We start from the raw sequence: 26,657 nt of genomic DNA, 5'->3' as shown, positions 1-26,657 counted from the left end.
TTTCTTCTCTGTCTTATAGTAATAGAAGAACAAAGAGATAGTGTATTGGTTGAGAAGTTTTGGAATCAGGCAAAGCTGATTTCTCATTAAGTGTCTGCCATTTACTGTCTCCATTTCCTCATTTGTTGTTGTTGTTGTTCAGTCAGTAAGTCGTGTCTGACTCTGTGACCCCATGGACCTCCACTATCTCCTGCGTACGTTCATGCCAAGTCACTTCAGTCATGTCCAACTCTTTGTGACTGTATGGACTGTAGCCCAACTCAGGGATCAAACCTGCAAGGATTGAACCTCCATCTCTTTATGTCTCCTGCATTGGCAGGCGAATTCTTTACCACTAGTGCCACCTGGGAAGCTCAACTGTCTCCTTAAGTGTGCTCAGATTCATGTCTATTGAATCAGTGATGCTATCTAACCATCTTATCCTTTGCCTCCCCCTTCTCCTCCTGCCTTCAATCTTTCCCAGCATCAGCGTCTTTTCCAATGAGTCTGCTCTTCGCATCAGGTGGCCAAAGTATTGGAGCTTCAGCTTCAGCATCAGTCCTTCCAATGAATATTCAGGGTTGATTTCTTTTAGGATTGACTGTTTGGATCACCTTGCAGTCAAGGGACTCTTGAGAGTCTTCTCCAACACTCCACTTCGACACTCAGCCTTCTTTATGGACATCTCACATGACTACTGGAAAAACCATACCTTTGACTATATGGACCTTTGTCAGAAAATTCTGTATTTTAAAATGCTATCTGGGTTTGTCATAGCTTTCCTTCCAAGGAACAAGCGTCTTTTAATTTCGTGGCTGCAGTCACAATCCACAGTGATTTTGGAGCCCAAGAAAATAAATTCTGTCACAGCTTCCATTTTTCCCCCTTCTATTTGCCTTGAAGTGATAGGACCAGATACCATGATCTTAATTTATTTTAATGTTGAGTTTCAAACCAGCTTTTTCATTCTCCTCTTTGACTCTCATCAAGAGGCTCTTTTTTTCCTCTTCATTTTCTGCCATTAAGAGTGGAATCATCTGCATATCTGAGATTGTTGTCATTTGTTAACCAGAGGCAATTGTTCCTACTTCACAGTTATTTGTAAGGATGGAACTAAGGAATATAATGTGGATATTGTGCTAAGCACAGTCTGAGAGTATAACCTAACTCAGTAACTGGTGGGCATCTATGTCAATACAACAAACAAGAGGAAGCGCTGGATTTGTAAGCCTAGCAGTACTGAATATGACTTTACCCTTCATTTATGAACAGTACACTAAAGCAGAGATTCAGTCTCTTACATTTCATTCCTCTATTTGTTGTCCTAGTGCAAAACTTTAATTTAAAACTTAAACAATAAGTAGTCATTGTCTGGGAAAAGCTACTTACATTTTATAACCGTGAGCCCAAAACCATGATCATCTTCCATATGGACAAAATTCCATCTTTAAGTAATATCATAAACTCTTCAAGAAGCAAGTGAGAGTAGTAACTTCTTATTTTGCTGATTTGGCAAACAGATTTAAGAAAAAAAAATACTAAATGCCTCAAAGATTTCCAGAAGTATTGCATTATAACCTTTGTCTACTCCATCTAAGCCCCCTTACCATTGAAGATGGTATAACCTGCTTCAGAATCACAGTACCAAGTACCCTGGCAGATAAATCCCAGTGTGGTTGGCCCTGGGAATATTTACACTGAACCATATTAACTACAGTGAAGCAGGTCCTTGTTTTAATTTCCTCTGCTAGGTTACAAATTCCTTGAGAACTTTTCTCTGAAAAAGTAATTGTGCATACCTTCAAGCAGTTTATAATCACATAGTATTCAATTGTGTGCTCATGTGTGCTCAAGTGGCTAAATTGTGCCTGACTCTTTGCAACCCTATGGATTGCAGCCCACCAGTATCTCCTGTCCACAGGATTTTCCAGGCAAGATTACTGGGGTAGGTTACCATTTCTTCCTCCAGGGAATTTTCCGATGCAGGAATGAAACCTGCATCTCCCGCACTGGAAGGTGGATTCCTTACCACTGTGCCACCTGGGACCCAGTAAATCATGGGAATTTTACAACCATTAAAACCACATTATCTCATTTTCAGTAATTAATAGCTGAGTACTGAAGACTGGAGAATTTTAAAACTGAAAAGTTTCAGATTGTCCCATTTCCTATTACCAAACACAGCCACTGCAAACATTCTGGTAAATTTCCATTATGCATCATTTTGCAGATTTTTTTAAAACTTAATTTTAGTTACATGTACAATAATTTGATTATATTACCTTCATAAATATTTGAAATATGGACAGTCTGTCAAGTGACTATACCAGTTTACTTAAGCATTCCAGTTTCCCTATAGTTTGACGTTAAAATGTTTACCAGTTATTTCCTTGGGATAGAGTCCATGAAACGAGTCAAAGGTTTTATACATTTGAGCGGTACATGAGTACATACCCATTTTCAAATATGTTTTACCACTCTAGGTATCACCTTAAAAAAAATATTGCTTTTTGATAGGCAGATTATTTCAAATTGCCTTTTAAAAATTAATTGAAATCCATTCTAGAACTTGGCAAGGTTTAAATAAGTAAAATAAAATTATTTTGGCATATGGTATGAAATGAGCTTAATTTTTCCATAATATATTGCTTTTTAAAATTTTCTAATTTCTACCTCTGTCTTTCAGTTTTACAGGAGATTCTAAACTTGCCTCCAGTATGCGCTATGTGGAAACACAATCAATGCAGATAGGAGCATCTTACATGATTCAGTTCAGTTTGGTGATGGGCTGTGGCCAGAAATATACCCCACACATGGACAATCAGGTGAAACTAGAGTATTCAACCAACCATGGCCTCACCTGGCACCTCGTCCAAGAGGTAAGTCTATTTTCTCTAAAACTCGTGATAGGTAGACTTCACCTTTTTACATAGTGAGCAGAGAATTCAAACTCTAAAAGTTTAGGTTTGGTTGAAAAAGAACAATATTATTTGTAACAGAATTGACATAAACTCAGAAATGGATTATAAGGATGCCTATCAGATGCTAAAGGGCAATTAAAAATCTTGAAAATATGGTAATAGATATACTAGGATGGTGTTTTCAACATTATTTTCTCTAGCTCTCTTTCTCTATTAAAGTCTCTTTCTTCTTTCCCTGTAGCATGTCTTCATCTGTTCTTTTATGTCTCTTCACCTGCAAGTAGACCACACTAAGAATATATCTCCTGCCTTGAAAAACAAAAAAGAAATACATAATTCCAGGTTCTTGAAATAAAACATACTTCTTTCTATATACATACTGGTGATTCATACATTCAGTATGATATTTATGCATATACTACTGATATGCATAAATATCATACTGAATAGGATAATGTTGCCAGGTGGTGCTAGTGGTGAAGAGCCCACCTGCCAATGCAGGAGACATAAGAGATATGGGTTCAATACCTGAGTCAGGAAGATCCCCTGGAGAAGGACATGGCAACCCACTCCAGTATTCTTCCCAGTAAATCCCTTGAACAGAGAAGCCTGAAGGGCTACAGTCCATAGGGTCTCAAAGAGTTGGACATGACTGAAGTGACAATATGTACCAAATAGCAGTGTGACACTAACAGGTTAAAAAAGGAACCCTAATCCACCTTCTGTTTTTCCACATGGCTATTTGAAGACATTTCATTGCCTTGTGGTGTCTCATTTATTTCCCAAATATTTCAGCTTCACAGAAGGAAAATTTATGGATTGTATCCATATTGCAAATGGTTAAGATTGTAACATTAGATTTCCTTAAGGTCTTTTTCACTTGTTTTGAGTGAGTAAACATATTGCTCTGAGGAAATAGAAGCTGAGTTAAATTTTTCCCTGATTCTCTTTTAGGAATGCCTTCCAAGTATGCCGAGTTGCCAGGAATTTACATCAGCAAGTATTTACCATGCCAGTGAGTTCACACAGTGGAGAAGAGTCATAGTGCTTCTTCCCCAGAAAACTTGGTGAGAGACGACACCTTCAGATATGACTATCACTTTAACTTTTACATCTCTTCTAGCATGACAGATATGAAGAAGAGTTAAGCACAAGATGGCAGTATGCATTCCTCTTTTTTTATTTTAGAATTGAAAGATCTTTCTTTTTGTACTGGGGATATTTGAAAAAAAGAGCTAATGAAAATTTGGTTTCCAAAGTGTCCTAGCTTTTCCTCATCTCTCTTTTTGCCTCAACTTTTCATTTTATGGGAAAACTCATTGAGCCAGTTTCTTTGGGTTTGACATATAAAGGAGAATGATACAGGAATCTAAAAACTCCTGTGTCAAAAGTTTGGATTGCAAATCTGTTTTCTTCCTGCAAAGGCCTACTTTTTCTTTTCTTTTATTTTTTTTTTCAAATATAAATTTATTTATTTATTTATCTTAATTCTTTTATTTATTTTTATTTTTTTACTTTACAGTATTGTATTGGTTTTGCCATACATCAACATGCATCCACCACAGGTGTACATGTGTTCCCCATCCTGAACCCCCTCCCACCACCTTCCCCATACCATCCCTCTGGGTCATCCCAGTGCACCATCCCCAAGCTTCCTGTATCCTGCATTGAACCTGGACTGGCGATTCATTTCTTTTTTTTTTTTTTTAACTGTATTTTATTTTTAAACTTTACAATTTTGTATTACTTTTGCCAAATATCAAAATGAATCCGCCACAGGTATACATGTGTTCCCCATCCTGGACCCTCCTCCCTCCTCCCTCACCATACCATCCCTCTGGGCCGTCCCAGTGCACCAGCCCCAAGCATCCAGTATCGTGCATCGAACCTGGACTGGCAATTCGTTTCACACATGATATTATACATGTTTCAATGCCATTCTCCCAAATCTTCCCACCCCCTCCCTCTCCAACAAAGTCCATAAGACTGTTCTATGCATCAGTGTCTCTTTTGCTGTCTCATATACAGGGTTATTGTTACCATCTTTCTAAATTCCATATATATGCATTAGTATACTGTATTGGTGTTTTTCTTTCTGGGTTACTTCACTCTGTATAATAGGCTCCAGTTTCATCCACCTCATTAGAACTGATTCAAATGTATTCTTTTTAATGGCTGAGTAATACTCCATTGTGTATATGTACCACAGCTTTCTTTATCCATTCATCTGCTGATGGACATCTAGGTTGCTTCCATGTCCTGGCTATTATAAACAGTGCTGCGATGAACATTGGGGTACACGTGTCTCTTTCCCTTCTGGTTTCCTCAGTGTGTATGCCCAGCAGTGGGAATGCTGGATCATAAGGCAGTTCTATTCCCAGTTTTTTAAGGAATCTCCACATTGTTCTCCATAGTGGCTGTACTAGTTTGCATTCCCACCAACAGTGTAAGAGGGTTCCCTTTTCTCCACACCCTCTCCAGCATTTATTGCTTGTAGACTTTTGAATCGCAGCCATTCTGACTGGCGTGAAATGGTACCTCATAGTGGTTTTGATTTGCATTTCTCTGATAATGAGTGATGTTCATTTCTTATATGATATTATACATGTTTTAATGCCATTCTCCCAAATTACGCCCCCCACCATAGAGTCCAAAAGACTGTTCTATACATCTGTGTCTCTTTTGCTGTCTCACATACAAGGTTATCGTTACCATCTTTCTAAATTCCATATATATGCATTAGTATACTGTATTGGTGTTTTTCTTCTTTCTGGCTTACTTCACTCTATATTATAGGCTCCAGTTTCATCCACCTCATTAGAACTGATTCAAATGTATTCTTTTTAATGGCTGAGTAATACTCCACTGTGTGTATGTACCACAGCTCTCTTATCCATTCATCTGCTGATGGACATCTAGGTTGCTTCCATGCCATGGCTATTATAAACAGTGCTGCGATGAACCCTGGAGTACACGTGTCTCTTTCAATTCTGGTTTCCTTGGTGTGTATGCCCAGCAGTGGGATTGCTGGGTCATATGGCAGTTCTATTCCCAGTTTTTTAAGGAATCTCCACACTGTTCTCCATAGTGGCTGTACTAGTTTGCATTCCCACCAACAGTGTAAGAGGGTTCCCTTATTTTAATTGGAGGTTAATTACTTTACAATATTGTATTGGTTTTGCCATACATCAACATGAATCTGCCACAGGTATACACGTGTTCCCCATCCCGAACTTAACATGTCCTTTTTTCTCTATTCTCCTTCAGTAAGAATGAAAATCATCCCAGGCAGAAGCCGCAGTAACTAGGGAGAAAATTTAATATTTGATAATATGAAAGAGAAAAGCACATTTTCCCCAAATATTGCATTGTTTCCTTTTAGACTGATCACTCCGAGGCCTGTTTGAAGAATAGACTGTAGGATAAAGAGTGAAAACAGAAAGACCAGTTCAGGGGGTGTGGGGTAGTCCAAGCATCAAACGTTTAGGTGGCTTGGAGTATGATTGTAACAGACATGGCAAGAGCCATCATTTGTGAAATTTATTTTAATGAAATCGGACTTGTTGATGGACCAGATGGGAGCTGGGATAGAATGGGAAGAATCAAAAACAGTTTCTAAATTCTGGGCCTGGGAAAAATGTCGAATGGTAGTACCACTGACTAAGAAGGGAGAGGCTGGAGAAGTGGATTTAGGACACTGGATTAAAAGTCATATGCTTCTTATGTTTTGTGCTATGAATTTTGAGATACTTATCTATTCAAGTAAAAAAGCCAATTGGACTTCAGAATCTGGAGCTTAAAAGGGAGGTTGGGCTTAAAAGTTAAAAACTATGAGTACTGTTTAAACCCTGGAACAAGATAAGCTCACCGAATAAAGAAGCTTTGACCAGAAATTAGAACACCTGAGTTCTCAGTATATCTCTGTTAATGACTGACTTCATGCTTTAGCCATTCACAGCCTCTTCAAACGTAATTCCTTACGTATATGATGAATAGGTTGAATTAGATGATCTTAAAGATCCCGAGCACCTCTGGAGTTCTGTGTTTTGTGTAGCAGAAAAGGCATAAAAGAGACAAAAAATTATATTTTTCTGTGGTATCTGCTTTCCTAGACCCCTTTTTTAAAGAAAATTACTAACTCAACCCTTCTTGGACTATTTAATAGGAGAATTAGGCTCTACACAAAAACAACTGGCTAGATAACCACCTAAAATTATTATACCTCCTTTAGTTGAACATTGAATTACTGCATTATAGAAGAATACCTCCTTGATTATTTTTAAAGATTCATCATTATGTCAGCTTGAACAAAATGCTTGAACTTTAATTTCCACATATTTTTTATATCCAACTGTGAACTATTTCCTGGATACTCAATTATGCTTTGTATAACAAGTTGTTGCTTTCTCTAACATCCTACTCTTTTATATCTACTGCTGGGAATATAATCAAGATTTATATTTAATTTCAATGATATTCCAAGCATGTCTATCAAGATTATAAAAAAACATTATATCAAGCAATTGAAATACCTGTCAGTTTGTGCAAAGCTACTGAGGTGGTGTTTTTTTTTCTAATTTGCCCCCATTATTTCACCATTATGTATATTACCTCATTATTTAAAAACCACTGATTTTTATTCATTGACATGTGGGTTACCATTTCAAAATTATGATTGTAAGATAATCCTGACAATATATTTAAGATTTTTATTCCCAGAGTAAATGGTTTATTCTGGGAATGTTCCCAGAAACATTTTAAATTATTATCCTTAATTACCATAGTTTAGACAGTATCCCCAAAAGTACTGTCCTTTATCAAAACGGACTTTGCAAGTTACTTAACACTAAAATTGTATGTTGTATTATTATCTCTTAGCTTAAAAGATAGTACTACTGGATTGAGTTTTAATGTAGTTAAAAAGAAATCAAATTCTCATCAATGTTTATTAGGCATAAGTGCATGTATGCTAAGGTGCTTCAGTCATGTCCAACTCTTTGTGATCTATGGACTGTAGCCTGCCAGGATCCTCTGTCCATGGGATTCTCCAGGCAAGAATACTGGAGTGGGTTGCCATGCCCTCCTTCATTTATTAGGCACTTGAGAGGAAATATATTGATTCTTAAAGTCTTTAGTTTTTACACAACACCTGACATATTGTTGGGATATTCATTAAATGTTGGGAAATTAAATAGAATTTCAATTCAGTATGCCTTGATGAACCAAAGAGATGTTTTATTACAAGCCATATCTTTTTACAAACTGAAAAAAAAATCTACTAGATTATTCTCTCTTGACAGCTTGCCTTTATGTACATGTAGGTAAATTATTGAATTCTGCTTTTCCAAATTTCCTTCAAAGCCCTGGGTGAGGAAAGTGAAACTATTTCTGAAAAACAAACAGTCCAATAGGCTATTTATTTTAATATCTCTACTGACTAATACTTAAACTAAATATTATTGCAGTAATTGTTTAAAAAATAATGTTCAACTAGTTATTATCATTGTTTTTGTACCTATAATGCTCTAAAGCTCTGCTGTAAAAATGAAGTATATTTATTCTCTTTGACTTGTTAACTTTCTTATGTGCATTTCAGACTTTTGCAGATGGCAGGTTTTTCCCAAGCATTGGGAGAAGAAATTACAGTTTAGTTTGTAGCAGTATTCCTTCTGCCAAATCTTTCTTCTGCTGTTTTGATTCAAGCATATGCAACTATAAATTGAACACAGACAAGCAAATGTGATCTGCATTGTCAAAGATCTGTTAACTTTAGAAGATATGCTAGATAGGACAACTTAGATTGAAATATTGAATATGTATACACCTGCTCAAAGAAATTATATTTTATATGAACTGAACATTTGTTAGCCAATGAAAATTAATTTCATTTTTATGAGAGACATTTACATAAGAACAGAGCCTAATGAGACCCAAACAGCTGTCAGTTGCTGACTTCATAAACAAATCAACACCTAATGACTGAATGAGTTTCAGAATAATTGAGTAAATGTAATTACAGTCACTGAAGGTAGAAAATACAGTTTAGTCAGCTTTCATTTAATCTGATTCCTCAAGTTAGCTTACTATCAAGAGATGACTCAGTGGTATTTTATTTCACTCTAGAAGTTTATAAGGCTGGAGGGAATCAAATAAAAAAGAGACTGTCAAGTTTTGCTGCGTTTGAAAATCTATAGCTTGGATTTTAAATGCAGGTCAACTTCATTTCATGATCCACTAGGCAGTAGTGGCACATCCAGACTCAATCCAAAGTGCACAGGATTTTCTTCTTAAGAATACTTAATTTTGAGAGACAGACAGAGGCAGGGAGGAGGAAGAAGAGAGAGAGAGAAAGAGAAAATTGGCAAATTAAATATTTGTATTGGGGGTGATATTTAGCAGTGACGCAGCTGCAAATCAGTGAGATCACACCTTGTGTTCTCACATGTGATCAGCTGGAGATTGCTCACACGACTAATTTTTTTTTTCTCACTAAAAATGAAGCCAATAGTCAACTCTTTCACTTTCTCTTCTGTTAATTAACATCTGCACATGAAACTGTGGATTGTCATTTTAAATGGAATAACTCACTTTAAGTATTTTATCTTATGAAATATATTTTCAAGAGTTCAGATATACATGTAAGGATAAATTATTTATAAAAAGGATTTGGAATGTGTTTAATGTGATTGTTTAGAAGCGTAAATTAGGTCAGATTTCTGAGACCCTCCAACCCTATTTTAATATTTGAAACATTAAAACTTCCAAATAATATATGCCATGGGTTTCATGTAAGCATGTGATTATAAAGAAAATAAACTATCACCTCTGTCAGCAAATCACCAGAGCAGTCATTAAATTTTTGAGCTGGAAGGGATCCTAGAAATCAGTTCGCCCAATCTCCTAATTTGAGAGGTGAGGAACTAGAAGCTCCTGAAGGCTTAAATTTCCCACTAAAGGTCAGGCAGCTGATAAATTGCAGAGCCAGGGTCCTTGGGGTCAAGTCCCCTGACTCCTAACACATTCTTCACTCCATTACCTACAGAAGTCAGAAACAGGGTGCCCTTTCCCGGCCTTGTCCATCCACTCATCAGTTCATTTTTTAGCAGGCTTTTTTTGTACGCTTACTTTATTCTGTTCCTGTGCAAACTACTAGATAAAAAGATATCCCTGTCTCCAAGAGAACTCACAGTCTAGACACCTGTGACCCTCAGCTTGACTCAGATTGTATCAGTCTTAAAAGAATATAGTCATCTCTCTAAATGACAGTGGTGCATGAGTCTTAATTTACTTGTCTTCTGTTGGGCTCCAAGATAATGTCCCTACTTTTATAGTAAGCTTTTCTAAAACACATTTCTTAATTGGACTATGAAAATTGTGATGGCTATTAGATTCCAAATGTAAACTATTACCGTGGAAGGGGACATCTGTCTCATTGTATGTACCAGGAAGAGCACTGATATGCTGCAAACCTGTGTCTACTGGGTACATCTCAGTGAATCCTGAAATTATCCTACTATGAATAAAAATACAACATATCAACCACATATCATTAGTAAAATAAGCAGTAAAGGCTTAGTCTGGATTTTAACAGTCTGTTATGTACTTAGGGAATATTTAATATGTGGATAATTGATGCAGTAGACCTTAATGGATCATTCAGAGCCATTAAGATCAAGTGTGTCTGTAGCTAGTGTACTTGGGGAGGGTTTAATCAATTGAACTGAGCATGCATGCCTTTTCTGCACATTTTTTTTGTTGTTGTTTATTCTCTCTTGTTTTGCACTTTGACCAGATAAAACTGGTCGTGGATACCTGAAACTTCCTAGAGGTGAAAAGTATGATGTGATTTTAAAACCACATTTTGTGGTAGTCAATGAATGGAAACCCTCTTGGCATTTCTCTCAGAATGTCTTCTTCTTTAGACTTTATATCTCATTTGAATCAGGGTCCCAAGTGTTTCTCTATGTGTAACAGACTGTTTAAGTTTTTATCTCCACTTAACATCAACTTGTCCATGAAAATCAAGCAAGTTAATGTTTTATAAATAATAAGCAGGATCTAGAACCCAGACGTTCTTACTTGGAAAATAGTACAATGTCACCCATCCTCTCAATCCCAAAACAGCACCTGCAAACAAAACTTTTGTTTTATATTGAGAGCCAACTGGAAGTCTTCAAATAACTACTGATACATTTATTGTAAGAAACTGCATTACTGTAAGATAAACACTGTGCATTTTCATCTGTGAAAGACAGTTTTGTATAAATATTTATTTTTTAAAATTAGTCTATCTTTTCTTTTCCTAGCATCAAAACCCTAAGCAACAACAGCAACAAAATCTGATACTGTATTTTTCTTTAAAATGTCTCAAATTAAGACTAATATAAATAGATAAGTAGATTTTTCTTCAAGATGGAATTGTTGAATCAGACAGTAACTGAGTGGAAATTAAACCACTAAAGAAAAATGATCAGCATCTAAATTCAAGTTCCAAAGAGTTAGTTCTCTGGAGAATTTTGAACTCTGGCGTTCTTTGTCTGTATGACCCATGTCATGTTTTTACTACTATACCTTGACTTGTTTCTAGGTCCAGTGCCACCCGCTTCCGTTGGAGTCAGAGCTATTACACAGCTCAAGACGAGTGGGCTCTAGACAGCATTTACATTGGGCAGCAGTGCCCCAACATGTGCAGTGGGCATGGCTCCTGCGACCGCGGCATGTGCAGGTATATGTGTCAGAAGGGACGATTGACTCTGCTTCTCTGGGTGTGTGTTTACAACGATACCACAACAGGTGCCATAAGACTTCTAGGGATAGCCTGATAAATAATGAAATAGCCAAAGGAAAACGATCCTCCTTTCTATCCTTTTTTTAATTTAAATTTATTTATTTTAATTGGAAGTTAATTACTTTACAGTATTGTATTGGTTTTGCCATACATCAACATGAGTCTGCCATGAGTGTACATGTGCTCCCCATCCTGAACCCCCTCCCACCTCCCTCCCTGTACCGTCTCTCTGGGTCATCCCAATGCACCAGCCCCAAACAGACCATATCCTGCATCAAACCTGGACTGGTGATTCATTTCTTATATGATATTATACATGTTTCAATGCCATTCTCCCAAATCATCCCACCCTCTCCCTCTCCCACAGAGTCCAAAAGACTGTTCTATACATCTGTGTCTCTTTTCCTGTCTCGCATACAGGGTTATCGTTACCATCTTTCTAAATTCTATATATATGCATTAGTATACTGTATTGGTGTTTTTCTTTCTGGGTTACTTCACTCTGTATAATAGGCTCCAGTTTCATCCACCTCATTAGAACTGATTCAAAGGCACTCTTTTTAATGGCTGAGTAATACTCCATTGTGTATATGTACCACAGCTTCCTTATCCATTCATCTCCTGATGGACTCTATCCTTATTTTAGATGTAAAAGATATTGTTGCATTTCAACAAGTATAAAGCCATATATTCTAAACCTCAAATGCAACCTCCTGGGTTTACATTTCAAAGTTTATCAGCTAGCCCTAAAGTCCTCTTTTTTAGTTAATAGAGCTTGGCTATTGCCTCTCCTTCCTTCCTCTGGTAGTCTTAAAGCACAGGTCAAACAGCTGCTGCATACTGTCCTACATCACTTCACCAGAAGCTCAAGGTTGTATACAGAGGGAGATGGTGATTATTGCTAATGAGGATGATAGGAACACACTTGAATACTTAAAGACTCTAAAAAATACATAATTTAATCAGAAGGAGGAACTATAAAACATGGCCACAGTTAAGTGTTGGGTGAGCAGACAAACATTTACATGTGACCTTTTAAGCCTACAGGAAAATTTCACAATCCTTCCCCTCTACCCAACCACACATGTGCATATACGCCCATATCTTTCTTCATTATCCTCATTTCTACCGTTATAGCACTTTCTTTTAAAAATGGATTCTGTCCCTTTTTCCCCATGTGAAAAACTGAAGGTTGTTACCACCATGTACAAAGACTAACAGTGTAATGAAAAGTCTAGTGCAGATGCTAATACCTGAGCAAAACTGAGACGTAGCGAATGTTGCAGGTCAGATGGCTGTGGCAGTCACATATGAGTCTATCACTTGTTCACTCAGCCCTCCTCTCTCATAGGTGTGACCAGGGATACCAGGGCACTGAGTGCCACCCAGAAGCTGCCCTTCCTTCCACGATCATGTCAGACTTTGAGAACCCGAGTGCTTGGGAGTCTGACTGGCAAGAAGTTATTGGGGGACAAATTGTAAAACCCGAAGAAGGGTGTGGGGTCATCTCTTCTGGATCATCTCTATATTTCAGTAAGGTATGAGTGAGAGCCAAGAGTAAGCTATCAGGGCAGTGGCTATTTCAATATGTGACTGATGTTATGGAGCAGTCTGAACTCAGAAGGTACAAATGTGACGTAGTTTTATTTTTTCCCACTTTGTCTGCTTTTGATTGAAATTGAAGGTTGCTCAGTTGTGTCTGACTCTTTGCAACCCCATGTACTATACAGTCCATGGAATTCTCCAGGCCAGAATACTGGAGTGGGTGGCCTTTCCCTTCTCCAGAGGATCTTCCCAACACAGGGATTGAACCCACATGAGCATTCTTTACCAGCTGAGCCACAAGGGAAACCCAATACCGGAGTGGGTAACCTATCTCTTATTTTTTTTTTCTTCTGCTTTTGATTGGACTTTGCCAAATTCCTGTGCCTTAACTCTATTTGAGAAATTCATAGTTTTATGCTTGTCTTTGCTTACTACAAATCCAGGTAGGTCGATCTAAAATTCCTGCCCCTCTTGTACCTGATTTAAAGCTCATTGCTTTCCTTTCCTCCAGTGCCAGCCACGCTTGTGTCTTGAGGGGCTTTGAGTGCGGCAGGGTCTTGGCCCCTTCTCATCCCAGCCTTTGAAGGGTGTGTGAGCATGTGGGTCTGGGGGTAAGGATGTGAGTGGTGGTGGAGCTTAGAAGTTAACAATAGCAACTCTGTAGCCAGACTACCTGTTTCAATCTGATTCTGCCACTTCCTAGCTGTGTGACTTTGAACAAATTCCTTAACCTGTCTGTGGCTTGGCTTCCTCATTGGTTAAAAAAAAAAAAAGCAAAAAAACACCATATATATATATATATATATATATATATATCATCAGCATTATTATGCAGGTTAAATGAGTTAGTACTTGTAAATCATATGGAACAGTACCTAACACATAGAAAGTACTTCTAGAAGTGTTTATTAAACTTGGATTAGTAAGTTTATTAAAATTATTAATATTAAACTAATTAATATTAAACTTATTGCCATTAACCTCAAGAATATGATTGGAGGAATGTGGGGTAATGATGAGGGTGGAGGTGTGCAGAGCTGTTCCTAGGGAACTAACCAGCTGTCCATCAATAGCAAACATCTCAGGTCCTATTTCCACTCAGTTTGGTGGCTGCTTGTGGTGTCTGCTGATGTGGGACCATCCTGGTCAACTTGGGCTACTATGATAAAATACCATAGAGTAGGGGACTGAAACAGCAAACATTTTCTTCTTACACTTGGGAAAGCTAGAAAGTCTAAGATCAAGGCACCAACAGATTCAGTGTCTAGTGTGAAGTGACTGCTTCCACACTTGTAGGATGGTCATCTTTGCATTGCATCCTCACAGGAGGCAAAAGAGAGCGTGCATGCTAAGTCGCTTCAGTTGTGTCCAACTCTTTGCAACCCTATGACCTGGAGCCTGGCAGGTTTCTCTGTCCATGGGATTCCCCAGGCAAGAACACTGGTGTGGATTGCAATGCCCTCCTCCAAGGGACCTTCCTGACCCAGGGATCAAACCTACGTCTCTTACATCTCCAGCATTGGCAAGCAGGTACTTTATCACTAGCACCACCTGGGAATCCCCAAGAGAGAGCAGAGAGAGAAAAAGCAGACTCTCTTGTTGTCTCTTCTTATAAGGGCATTAATTCCATCATGAGGACTCCACCTTCATAACTTAATTACCTGCCGAAGGCCCCACCTCCTAATACCATCCCTTTAAGGGTTAGTCTTCCAGCATGTGAATTTGGGAACACCTTAACATGAAGTCCATAACAGAGACTCCAAGTAGAAGTTTATCTTGCAGGCTTGAGCTTCCCCAGTGGAAGCAGACAAATCAGTATACACCAACTAGGGACTGAGATGCCAGCCAGAATCCCTAAGTCTGATTCTCTTGGAACAATCCTAACACACATTGGTTGGTGAGGAATGGGGTTGAGAGAACCACCTCCCTCTCCTCCCTTGCTACAGTCTAGGAAGGACATTCTTTTCTTCCTCTCTCCTCCAGTTCATCTCTCCATATAGTCTTCAAAAGGACTGCAGAGAGGAGCAGGTCCAGCTCTCCAACCTGAGCAGTGCATGCAACCGTAATTATTAGCAGCTCTCTTTAGAATGTGGAGTGACTAGTGCCACTTCTTTCCAGCAAGGACTATAGCCACCAATTCTAGGACAAGTGGGAAATGTCTCATTCCACATCATATAGCAAGTACATAAAGGTGGATGTTATATCACAGGGCTGATATGTTGCAGAACCTGTTTGGGCAGAAATCCCAAACACATTAATTTATGCAAATGTAAAAATAGTTACAGCTTTTGTTTTGATACAGGTGCAGAACCAAGAATCAGCAAGTAAACAAGAGAGAATGACAGAAAATTAGGGATATATTCCATTTAATGATACTCTTATCTATTGACATTGAAGGTTCCTTGGTCATTATTCTTAGAGATGATACTCAATAAGTGACCAATACACATTCAATAGATCTGGATACACAGTCTAATCCTGCAGAAATGGAAACATTGTGTCTCTGATACCATCAGTTCTAAAACAAGATGATGAATCCTTGGGCTTCCTTTGTGGCTCAGATGTTAAAGAATCTACCTGCAATGTGAGAAATCTGAGTTTGACCCCTGGGTCAGGAAGATCCCCTGTAGAAGTGAACAGCTACTCACTCCAGTATTCTTGCCTAGAAAATTCCATGGACAGAGGAGCCTGGTGGGCTACTGCCCATGGGGTCACAAAGAATCAGATGTGACTGAGCAACTAACACAAATGAATCCTTAACCAGTATGTACCCAAACAGCCCAGTAAACATGTGTGTTAAAAAACACAGATATTTTAAACATGTAAGGGTTACATATTAATATTTCTTCCTCTTAATTAAAGATGATGTCTGGAGTCAAGCTACCTGGCTTTGTACCTGGGCTCCAAAACTCATGTATTGGTTCACCTTGCAGAGTTATAACATCTTTCTGTGTCACATCCCACTGTGAAGTGGGATGTTGGGAGTGAGTTAATGCAGGTAAAGAATAAAGGATGGTGTTGGGCACATAGAATTACCATTATAAGTGTTCAGTTCAGTTCAGTCACTCAGTCATGTCCAACTCTTTGCAACCCCATGAATCGCAGCATGCCAGGCCTCCCTGTCCATCACCAACTCCCGGAGTTCACCCAAACTCATGTCCATCAAGTCCTTGATGCCATCCAGCCATCTCATCCTCTGTCATCCCCTTCTCCTCCTGCCCCCAATCCCTCCCAGCATCAGAGTCTTTTCTAATGAGTCAACTCTTCGCATGAAGTGGCTAAAGTATTGGAGTTTCAGCTTTAGCATCAGTCCTTCCAATGAACACCCAGGACTGATCTCCTTTAGAATGGACTAGTTGGATCTCCTTGCAGTCCAAGGGACTCTCAAGAGTCTTCTCCAACACCACAGTTCAAAAGCATATAAGTGTTAGCTATCATAATTATAGTTTATGAGAATGAATTTCAAATTGGTATCATTGAATATTTCCATAGGCATGCCCTGCCACTAATAAAATAAGCATTTCAAAAATAAAATCAATCTCTTCCTCCTGTACCAACTTTCTCTGTAAATTTTTGTCAAGATACCTAAAGATCATAGATTTACTTTTTTTCTCTTGTATCAGTCAGACCTATTTTGAATTCTAAGTGAGAGAAACTAGCTTAAGCAAAAAAGAAGGAAATTTAGTTCTTGTAATCAAAACAGGGAGGGCTTAGATGAAACTGGCCACAGAGATACCTAGAACTGGAAACTCAAATGCCCACAGAACTCTCTCCTTTACAGGAGACTCTTTTTCAGGTCAGCAGTCATTGTGAGAGTGGCCATGGCCACAGAGCCCTATAAGCAACTCCATGGGAAAATGTGAGTAAGGTTTCTGATTGACCAATCACATGTACATGAATGGTGTCATATGATGGGCATGGCCAGAGGTGTATCCTCACTCCATTGGCAGAGAGGTGGAATACACAGTTTGACAGCCCCCACCAGCCAGCATGATTGAAGTAGAGAAGGGATAGTAACCCAAAGGAAGGGTTCCTTAGAGGTTTGAAGTCAATCTAAAAACATGCTTCTGCCTTGTCATTCTTCTATCACCAGTATTCAGGACAGTCTCCAGGACTGCTGCCCTAACTGCATAACTCATTTTCTTTTTCCAAACATGAACTCTTTTCTCCAAACTGGAAACTCTCCTCATCATCCCATATGTTGCCAATTTCCCTCTTTGCTTAGTGTTCACTGCTTTCCATTATGCCTTCCACCATCTCTGATATCCATATAAAACTTTTGCCCAAATCCTGCTGCTTCTGATGCTGAATGTCAGCCTCTGCGTACTGGTGCTGAATCAAATCTCAGAGATGGAGTTCTGAGTGAAATAGAAAAGAAAAGCTTTGTTGCTTTCCCGGGCAAAGGAGGACAACAGTGTATTCCTGCCCTGAAAAACTATTCTACCCCAGGAGGATTTGGTGAGGAATTTTATAGCGGTAGTTTAAGAGTGGGGTTGCTGACCAAGATTAGGGTGTGTGTAGAGCCTGCACTCCTTTATCCTGGTCTCGCATAGTTTCTTGATGCTGCTCTAGTTCTTTTAATCTGGCCTCAGTGGTCTTCTCTGGAATGAAGAATGCAGATATCTTCCGCTTGGTGGGGTTTTAGTTCTATAAAAATGCAAAGATATTGTTATGTGTTTCCCTTTAGGCAGAACAGGACTCTGCCACAAGGTTGCACTATTGTTTATTGTTCCTCCTTTGTCTCTGCATCCTCTCCCTTCCCTGACTAGCAACTGTTTGAATCTACTCTTTGGTATTCAGGGAAGGTCCTGAAGGCTGGAGTCTGTTCCCTACCAACAAGGAACAGGGGACATGGAAAGGCTTTTGTACCCAGGAGCCCCACAGGGTCCTGCTTGGTTTCACTTCCATGGGGATTTCTGGGACTATGGCAGACGACACTGATCTCTCCTTTATTTGACTGCCTCTCTCATTGTCAATGTTTCTTACATATATAGATCATATTTTTATTTTTATTCTCACATTACCCAGAAAAATGCAGAATTACTGACTAAGCCAAACTTCTAGATAAGATGTTCTACTCAAAAATGCATGCCTTACATTAGGTATTTACATATCCATAAATACCCTTGAGACTGAATAAATTGGAACCTTGATAATTGATCAGATGACCAAGTGGGATTTAACAAGGAATAGAACTTGGTCTGTAGCTCTAAATTGTCATTACTTTCCCTGCTTATGTCTGCAAAATCTCCTTTCTAGTTTGTTTATACAACACATGGTGTTGAGCTTGGTATAATTGGCAATCAATAATTATTTGAAGAAAGTAATGAATGAATTGGAAAGAAAAGTGGAAACAATAGGAAGTTCTAAAAAAATGTTATTTTCAAATAAATATAGTAAAATTATTTTTCTGCTGGGCTTTTTGATTAAAGATGACTTTCAGTTCAGTTCAGTCACTCAGTCATGTCCAACTCTTTGTGACACCATGGACTGCAGCATGCCAGGCTTCCCTGCCCTTCACCAACTCCCAAAGCTTGCTCAAACTCATGTCCATCGAGTCAGTGATGCCATCCAACCATCTCGTCCTCTGTTGTCCCCTTCTCCTCCTGCCTTCAATCTTTCCCAGCATCAAGGGTCTTTTCCAGTGAGTCAGCTCTTCGTATCAGGTTGCCGAAGTATTGAGTTTCAGCTTCAGCATCAGTCCTTCCAATGAGTATTCAGGGTTGATTTCCTTTAGGATTGACTGGTTGGATCTCCTTTCTGTCCAAGGGACTCTCAAGAGTCTCCTCCAACACCACAATTCAAAAGCATCAATTCTTCGGCACTCAACTTTCTTTATAGTCCAACTCTCACATCTATACATGACTCCTCAAAAAACCATAGCTTTGACTAGACAGACCTTTGTTGGCAAACTAATGTCTCTGCTTTTTAATATGCTGTCTAGGTTGGTCATAACTTTCCTTCCAAGGAGTAGGCATCTTTTAATTTCATGGCTGCAGTAACCATCTGCAGTGAATTTGGAGCCGAAGAAAATAAAGTCTGTCACTGTTTCCATTGTTTCCCCATCTAGTTGCCATGAAGTGATTGGACTAGATGCAATGATCTTCGTTTTTTGAATGTTGAGTTTTAAGCCAACTTTTTCACTCTCCTCTTTCACTCTCATCAAGATGCTCTTTAGTTCTTCTTCGCTTTCTGCCATAAGGGTGACTCTGCATATAAGTTAAATAAGCACAGTGACAATATACAGCCTTGATGTTCTCCTTTCCCGATTTGGAACCAGTTTGTTATTCCATATCCTGTTCTAACTGTTGCTTCTTGACCTGCATACAGATTTCTCAGGAGCCAGGTAAGGTGGTCTGGTATTTCCATCTCTTTCAGAATTTTCCACAGTTTATTGTGATCCACACAGTCAAAGGCTTTTGGATAGTCAATAAAACAGATGTAGATGTTTTTCTGGAACTTTCTTGCTTTTTCAGTGATCCAATGGATGTTGACAATTTGATCTCTGGTTCCTCTGCCTTTTCTAAATCAAGCTTGATCATCTGAAAAGACAACTTTAATGGAAGACAAAACATGAAGTTTTGTAAAGTGTTTTAGAGGTTTTATTATAAAGGCTCAAGATTTTAAAGACATTGCCTTTAAATTTTGTATTATTTTATGTAAACCCTAAAGACATTTTAACCTAAAATGTTAAGGAATACTGGAGCATATTTTCCACTCTCCAGCAATGAGAAAATCCTTAATCTATTATCTGAACACACATACACTCACATTACATGTCTATGTATACATAGATAGATAGATATAAATGCTCCTTGTTGTTGTTCGGTCGCCTAGTCATGTCTTGACTCTTCGTGACCCCATGGACTGCAGCACACCAGGGCTCCCTGTCCCTCACCATCTCCCGGAGTTTGCCCAGGTTCTTGTCCATTGCACCGTGATGCCATCCAGCCATCTCATCCTTTGATGCCCTCTTCTGCCTTCAGTCTTTCCCAGCATCAGGGTCTTTTCAAAAGAGTCAGATGTTTGCATCAGGTTACCAAAATATAGGTCACACATATCTACACATACACATAAATACATTGATCATAGTATGATAGAAAAAAAAAACTACAAACTATGTGTTACATCAGATTCTAAGTTCTGACAGAATGGTTTACCATGAGCCATTTCTTTTTTCTTTTTTACCCCCTTTAAAACAATGTTCATCATTTCAGGTCACTGAATAAAAGAAATTAATTTGTGCTACTCTAGAAAAAACATCTTCAGTGCCACACCAAGCATTTATATGATATTTTTCACCATTTACAAAAGTCCTACAAAATACTCTCAGAACCATTATAGAGCAATACCATATTCTCCTGGAAAAAGAACACTATTCTGTGAATATTGCAATAGGCAATCATTCCAACCATCTAATTATGATAGCTGGATTTTTATACTTCTCATCTTAGATCTTTATCCTTCTGGCTCATTTCCAAATGCCAGGGTTTTCATAGAATTTTGCTGGGTGGGAATTAACCAGCTAGATTCTTCTCAAAATCATTCTTCCTGTACTGATCCTGAGGCATGAAAATTCTAGGACGGATTATAGTAATCTCTGAGGTGTTTCATACTTACAATATGTCAAGTCAATAGCAAGAAAAATGAAAGGCACATCTAATATGTTGAAAATGCATATTACTTTTAAGATTTCTTCTAATATATACATAAAATTGAGAGTTCCAAAAACCAAGTTCCTGTCTCAGGATTAACCTTAATTTTCTTTTTGCTGGCATCCTTGTCTATTTTGGGATCTTTTAATTGGCTTTAGATTTATCAGTAACTGTGTACTCCCATAATTATCACCAAGTATTTCCCCTGTGACTTCTAATAACTGAAACCCTTTCTTAATTAACTTAGTGGATTAGAGTGGAGTTTAAATTATAAGTGTGAGGGATGCTTTGCTCTATACTGTGTATCTTCTCTCAGATTTTCTTCCCAACTTAATTGAACTTCTCGAAAACTCTCCAAGACCAATCAGTGCAATCCATGGATTAGTTTTGGCAGATTTGATTTGGGTGAAGGAATCTGATCAGCAAACATTTTTTCAATCCTGTTAGCATGTGTTCTTGCCTGGAGAATCCCAGGGACGGGGGATCCTGATGGGCTGCCATCTATGGGGTCACACAGAGTCGGTCGGACATGACTGAAGCGACTCAGCAGCAGCAGCAGCATGAAACCATTTACAGATAAATGATGACAAACTTGTCGATTTGTGTCTAATACATTTTGCAACAGAACTGTGACAGGCAGGGGCACTTCCTGTGACACTAAACAAAGGAAGCAAGTTACCGGATTTGAAGAAGTTTTTTAACATTTTTAAGACACAAAGAGATCATTTAGTGGTTGCAAAAACTTATTTAGTGATCCCTCCCACCTTCTCTGTTTCCAAGAGAGACACACAGGCTGACTGACTGGGAGCCCAAGAGACTTCAGTACTCTCTGTTCAGAAGTTTCTGTCCTACCTGTTTCACTTCAGTGCCCAGGTAGGAGTAGGGTCAAGGCATATGTATGCAGAGATTATTCCCTCAAGAAAGCATGCCATGTGCTAGGCAAGTTATGTAGCATGTTATTTCACCTAATTGTCACAACACCCTATGTGGAAGGTATTATTACCCATATTGTACTTTTGAGGAAAATAAAAGCTCAGAAAGGTCACGCAGCTAGAGAACAGCATGAATCATGGGCTGAGATTCAAACCCAGCTCCAACTGATTTCAAAGTATGCGTATGATCTTTCTGCTCCATGACTCTGCCTGGAGGAGACTTACAAAGGGAATACTGGAAGTGTTTTAATTAAAATGAGTTTTGCTTTGTTATTAAAGACTTTTGAATACTCTTTGGTGTAATTAGCAGTTCTCAGGGGTCTCATAATCAAGTCCTGGATATTAATAGAATGTATCCAGGAACAGTTAAATAACATAACTTGCTCCTCTCAACAATAAAGGAGAACATGATCAACTTCACATAGAGCCAGGATGCTCATACAAATTTGAAACTGAAACGACAAATTGCTCCCAGATAATTGGATCTGTGATTTCTCTGTTCTTTGGAAAGGCTGGGAAAAGACAGTTGGTGAGCTGGGATCTGGATACTTCTTGGGTGGACTTTGTCCAGTTCTACATCCAAATCGGTGGAGAGAGTTCTGCTTGCAACAAGCCTGACAGCAGAGAGGAGGGTGTCCTCCTCCAGTACAGCAACAACGGGGGCATCCAGTGGCACCTGCTGGCAGAAATGTACTTCTCAGACTTCAGCAAACCCAGGTAACCAGTTCTGATTGCCTTCTAATGGTTTCAGGAAGGTTAAGGGTGATGTTGCTGTGTTTGAAACATTGAGTCATTTCAAGGAGAGATAACTCTCCATGATATAACACAATTAGATATGGAGAGAGACCAACCAAAAGCATTACTTCTAAGGCACACAGGGGAAAGGCAGAAACCAGTGAAAGCCAACTGGGTCTAACGAGAATCATAATATCCAGGAAGAGAGTCAGGGATGGTAGGTGGGAGATGGAGCCTGGAGAGGTTCCCCCTATACAGTAGAAAGGGAATTGATAATGGGGCCAACTGGTTTAAACAATTTGAAGCTATTCAAAGTATATTTTTTCTAAGGAATAGCATTGTCAATCTGGAAATTACTGAGAATTCAGTAAAGTAAGAAGATTACTATATAGACAAAAATTCAATAGCTTTTTTAAATTCCAGATATATTCCATTTTTATTTAAGGGAATTTTTCTTTAGGGCCTAACTATCTCACCACATTTTCAAAGACTTCTATGACACTAAAATGGTTAAGAGATTCTGAGTTGGAAGCTATCAGAAGACCCCATGACGGAAAATACATAAATATAAGGAATAAGTTTAACAATACTGAGAATCTCTGTAAAGAAAACTTTAATAAAGCTTCAAAACTTCTTTCAAATTGTGAAAGAAGTGAACAAATAAATGGAAAATAATACAGCATCCTTGGATAGGAAAACTGAACATTATGATATGAAGATATCTCTTAATTATATGTTATACTATTGCAACCAGAGTCTTAGTGGTAGTTTTTTTGGAACTTTATGTCTAGAAATATAAACTGACAAAAATAGTTTAAACTTTTGGTTAAATATAGAGGGATCCCCTACACGATATTATAATATATTGTATAACCTACATAATTAAAGTGGAATGATACCAGTGCATAGATAGAACAATCAAGTCAAATGACCCAGAAATTAACTCAGATATATATACAAACTTATATGTGAAAAAAAAAAAAAAACCACATCAATTATCAATGATAAAGAAATGGTCATTCAATCAAATGGTGTTAGAAAAAAACAGGTAGGCTCTTGGGGGGAAATATCTATATAGATTGTCATCTAACATCTCAGATGATAATGTTAAAGACTGGTTAAAGATTTAAACATTTAGATTACTATCTGATCTTGGGAACAGATCTAAACTTTCTATACATAAATTCAGTAGAAGAATTAACACGCATATAACACATCCATTTCAAAGGAAATAGAAAAAAATTTTAAAAAATAAACTGAGAAAATATTTGCAACAAATATGAGAAATAGAAGATCAGTGTTCCTGTAAAGAGCTCATAAAAATTATCAAGAAAAACACTAAGATCCAGTAGAAAAATAGGTAAAAGGAATGAATAGATGTTACAAAACAAGAAAGACATATGTTTAATAAAATACAATTAATATCCAACCTCTCTTGTAATAAAAAAATGATACCATTTTTCAACAGTCAGCTGGTCATTTTTTAATAACACAAAATGCTCTTTCCACATGGAGCAGCAAGACAGGTGCTCTCATGTCATCCTGCATGCCATTATTCCGGGAAAGAATTTTGGAAAAATCCTTTGGATTTTTGGAAAAATCAAGAGCCTTAAACATGACCATTTTATTTGGCCTGGTAATTCCATTTTGAAGAATCTTCCCTAAAGAAATAAACTGAAGTGTACATAAAACTATATGCATAGACTTTCATCACAGAATTATTTATAAGGAAAGATGAAATAAATAGTAGCACATCTGTATGATGAAAAATTATATAAATGGTAAAATTATCTTAAATAATTTTACTGACATGAGGATGTGCTTATGATATAATGTTCATTTTTAAACTGTAAGATACAAAATTATATGTATAATCTCACCTGTATATAAGAGTACATGCTTTAATGTTATACAGCAAACTGTTAGCAGAGGCCATTCTCATGTGGTAGATTATCGGTGATTTATGTTTCATTTTTACTGGTTATTTATATTTTTCCTTAATAAAGTAAGAACTGTTTTGAAAAAAATGAATGCTATTTTAATGCAATAATATGCAAGGGAGCAGTTCTTTCTAAGGATTTCTTTAGAAATGTTATGACCATTGTCTTGGTAGTCAAAAGACATTGTTCAGTTAATCAAACTCAGTTGAAATATCTGCCTCCAAAAGATACCATAACAAATGGAGAAACCAGGACCAAGACTAAACTTGCTTACAACTTTAAACCTCTTGTCTAATTTGTCTAAACTTAGAAACTTCTCAAAAATACCAAGAGATCAAGCAAAACTAAACTTTCTCTTGTTGCTACTAGTGTTATTTTAACAGCTGCTAAGAAAAACAGAGTTTTTCCTTTCCTGGCACTAAATGATTTGCTTTTATGCAGATTTGTCTATCTTGAGCTACCAGCTGCTGCCAAGACCCCCTGCACCAGGTTCCGCTGGTGGCAGCCTGTGTTTTCAGGGGAAGACTATGACCAGTGGGCAGTTGACGACATCATCATTCTGTCTGAGAAACAAAAACAGATCATCCCGGTTGTCAATCCAACTTTACCTCAGGTATTTCTCATTATGTCTGAACTCCAGGATGACATAGAATTGTAAAAGAGGATGGGATTACTGACTCCTCCAAGGATTTAGTGCTTGACACTTGAACATGTAGTTTGGTTTTATGTGTTTGCACTAATATTTTTTTACCTCTCTATGCTACTCTTTCACAGATTATTTAGATGTTAAAAAATGTAAAAAAAAAAAAAAAGACTAGAAAGTTTGGCCAATTCATTAAGCGTGATTATTAGTTTGTTTATAAAATAATTAGATATATAGTGGCAAAATACTTTCAGTTGTTAAATAATCAGGAGAAAAAAACTTCATGGCAGTTTAAAAAACAGTTTGAGAGTCTGATTTATTTTCTTAGAAACACAAATGATACATGGTAATACACATAGTAGCATGTCATGAACTGAAAATTCCTTTCTTCTTTTCAAAGCTATCAAATTGCCTTTCTGTGTTGTTTGTATTGTTTCTATTAGAACTTTTATGAGAAACCAGCTTTTGATTACCCTATGAATCAAATGAGTGTGTGGTTGATGTTAGCTAATGAAGGAATGGTTAAAAATGAAACTTTCTGCTCTGCCACGCCATCAGCCATGGTGTTTGGAAAATCAGATGGGGACCGATTTGCAGTAACTCGAGATTTGACTCTGAAGCCTGGATATGTGCTGCAATTCAAGGTATTTATGCATAAACTTCTTGCAGATTAAGGAGTAACCATCTTCTAGATTTGTAAATGAAATTCACAAAGAACACAAAATGTTCATATTTCTGTTAGTGAAGGGACTCATCTGAACAGTTTCCAACAGTCTTGGAATGGCAAAGCTTTTTAGCTCTACCCATAAGGATAACAGCTTGTCAGTTTTTAGTGAGCCCCAGAAGTGGCTGTGTCACTGTGTTTCTTTAAGTGCTCGTGGAATTCTATCAGAATTAAAAAGAAAGATTACTTTGAGGACTTCAATCTGATTGTGACTTAATGAATCCCATGCTTTTGGATGGTAATGGATGCGTTCTCCTTTTCAGCTAACTAGTACTTTTTAAATTTGCGAGTAATTTTATGTTTTTACTATGGGGTTTTCAAATAATTTCTTTTCCTTTGATTCAATATATTTTTACTTTAATTATCATTGTTCTCTTAAAAGCTGCTTATTTTTCAGTGCTGTGATAACATGTCAACATGGATAGCAAGTATTTACTTTGACAAGCTCTTTTTTCAAAACCCTAATCAAAATTTCATTGTGTTTATAATAAAATCCCATTGGTGAATTCTGGGGTCGAGAGTAATGCATTTTTAATGATCCAGCACAACTACATGGTCCTTACATAACGGCAGGATGCAGATGTTAAATAATTTACAAATGGAATTATTAAAGAGATCAGATGTTTATGGGAAGCTCTTCAAATATAATTTCCAGAGGTCTGTAAACAAGGCAGTGAGTCATAAATAAGATGATTAGTGAAATGTTATTCTTCTCTGTTTAGATTTTGATGCTAAATTGCCATGGAAAACCATTAATAATGGTGTACAACTATATTACTTTGTTGGTACTGCCTA

At 37.7% G+C, this 26,657-nt stretch overlaps 1 protein-coding gene across 4 annotated transcripts in view; it reads left to right on the top strand.

Annotated features, from left to right (window-relative positions):
- The window catches only part of RELN (reelin), a 557,702-nt gene that overhangs the window by 411,063 nt on the left and 119,982 nt on the right, over positions 1–26,657 (top strand). For all 4 annotated transcript variants that reach the window (XM_061413895.1, XM_061413894.1, XM_061413897.1 and 1 more), the window contains 7 exons: positions 2,666–2,858; positions 3,855–3,967; positions 11,488–11,625; positions 13,040–13,226; positions 22,332–22,537; positions 24,937–25,108; positions 25,582–25,782. In XM_061413895.1, coding sequence (XP_061269879.1) covers positions 2,666–2,858; positions 3,855–3,967; positions 11,488–11,625; positions 13,040–13,226; positions 22,332–22,537; positions 24,937–25,108; positions 25,582–25,782 — 1,210 coding nt within the window. The remainder of the gene's footprint in view (positions 1–2,665; positions 2,859–3,854; positions 3,968–11,487; positions 11,626–13,039; positions 13,227–22,331; positions 22,538–24,936; positions 25,109–25,581; positions 25,783–26,657) is intronic.

Source organism: Bos javanicus, chromosome 4 (genome assembly GCF_032452875.1).
Source record: "Bos javanicus breed banteng chromosome 4, ARS-OSU_banteng_1.0, whole genome shotgun sequence".
NCBI lineage: Eukaryota > Metazoa > Chordata > Mammalia > Artiodactyla > Bovidae > Bos > Bos javanicus.
Note: the sequence above shows the minus strand (reverse complement) of the source record. Positions and strands in the feature narration are given on the sequence as shown.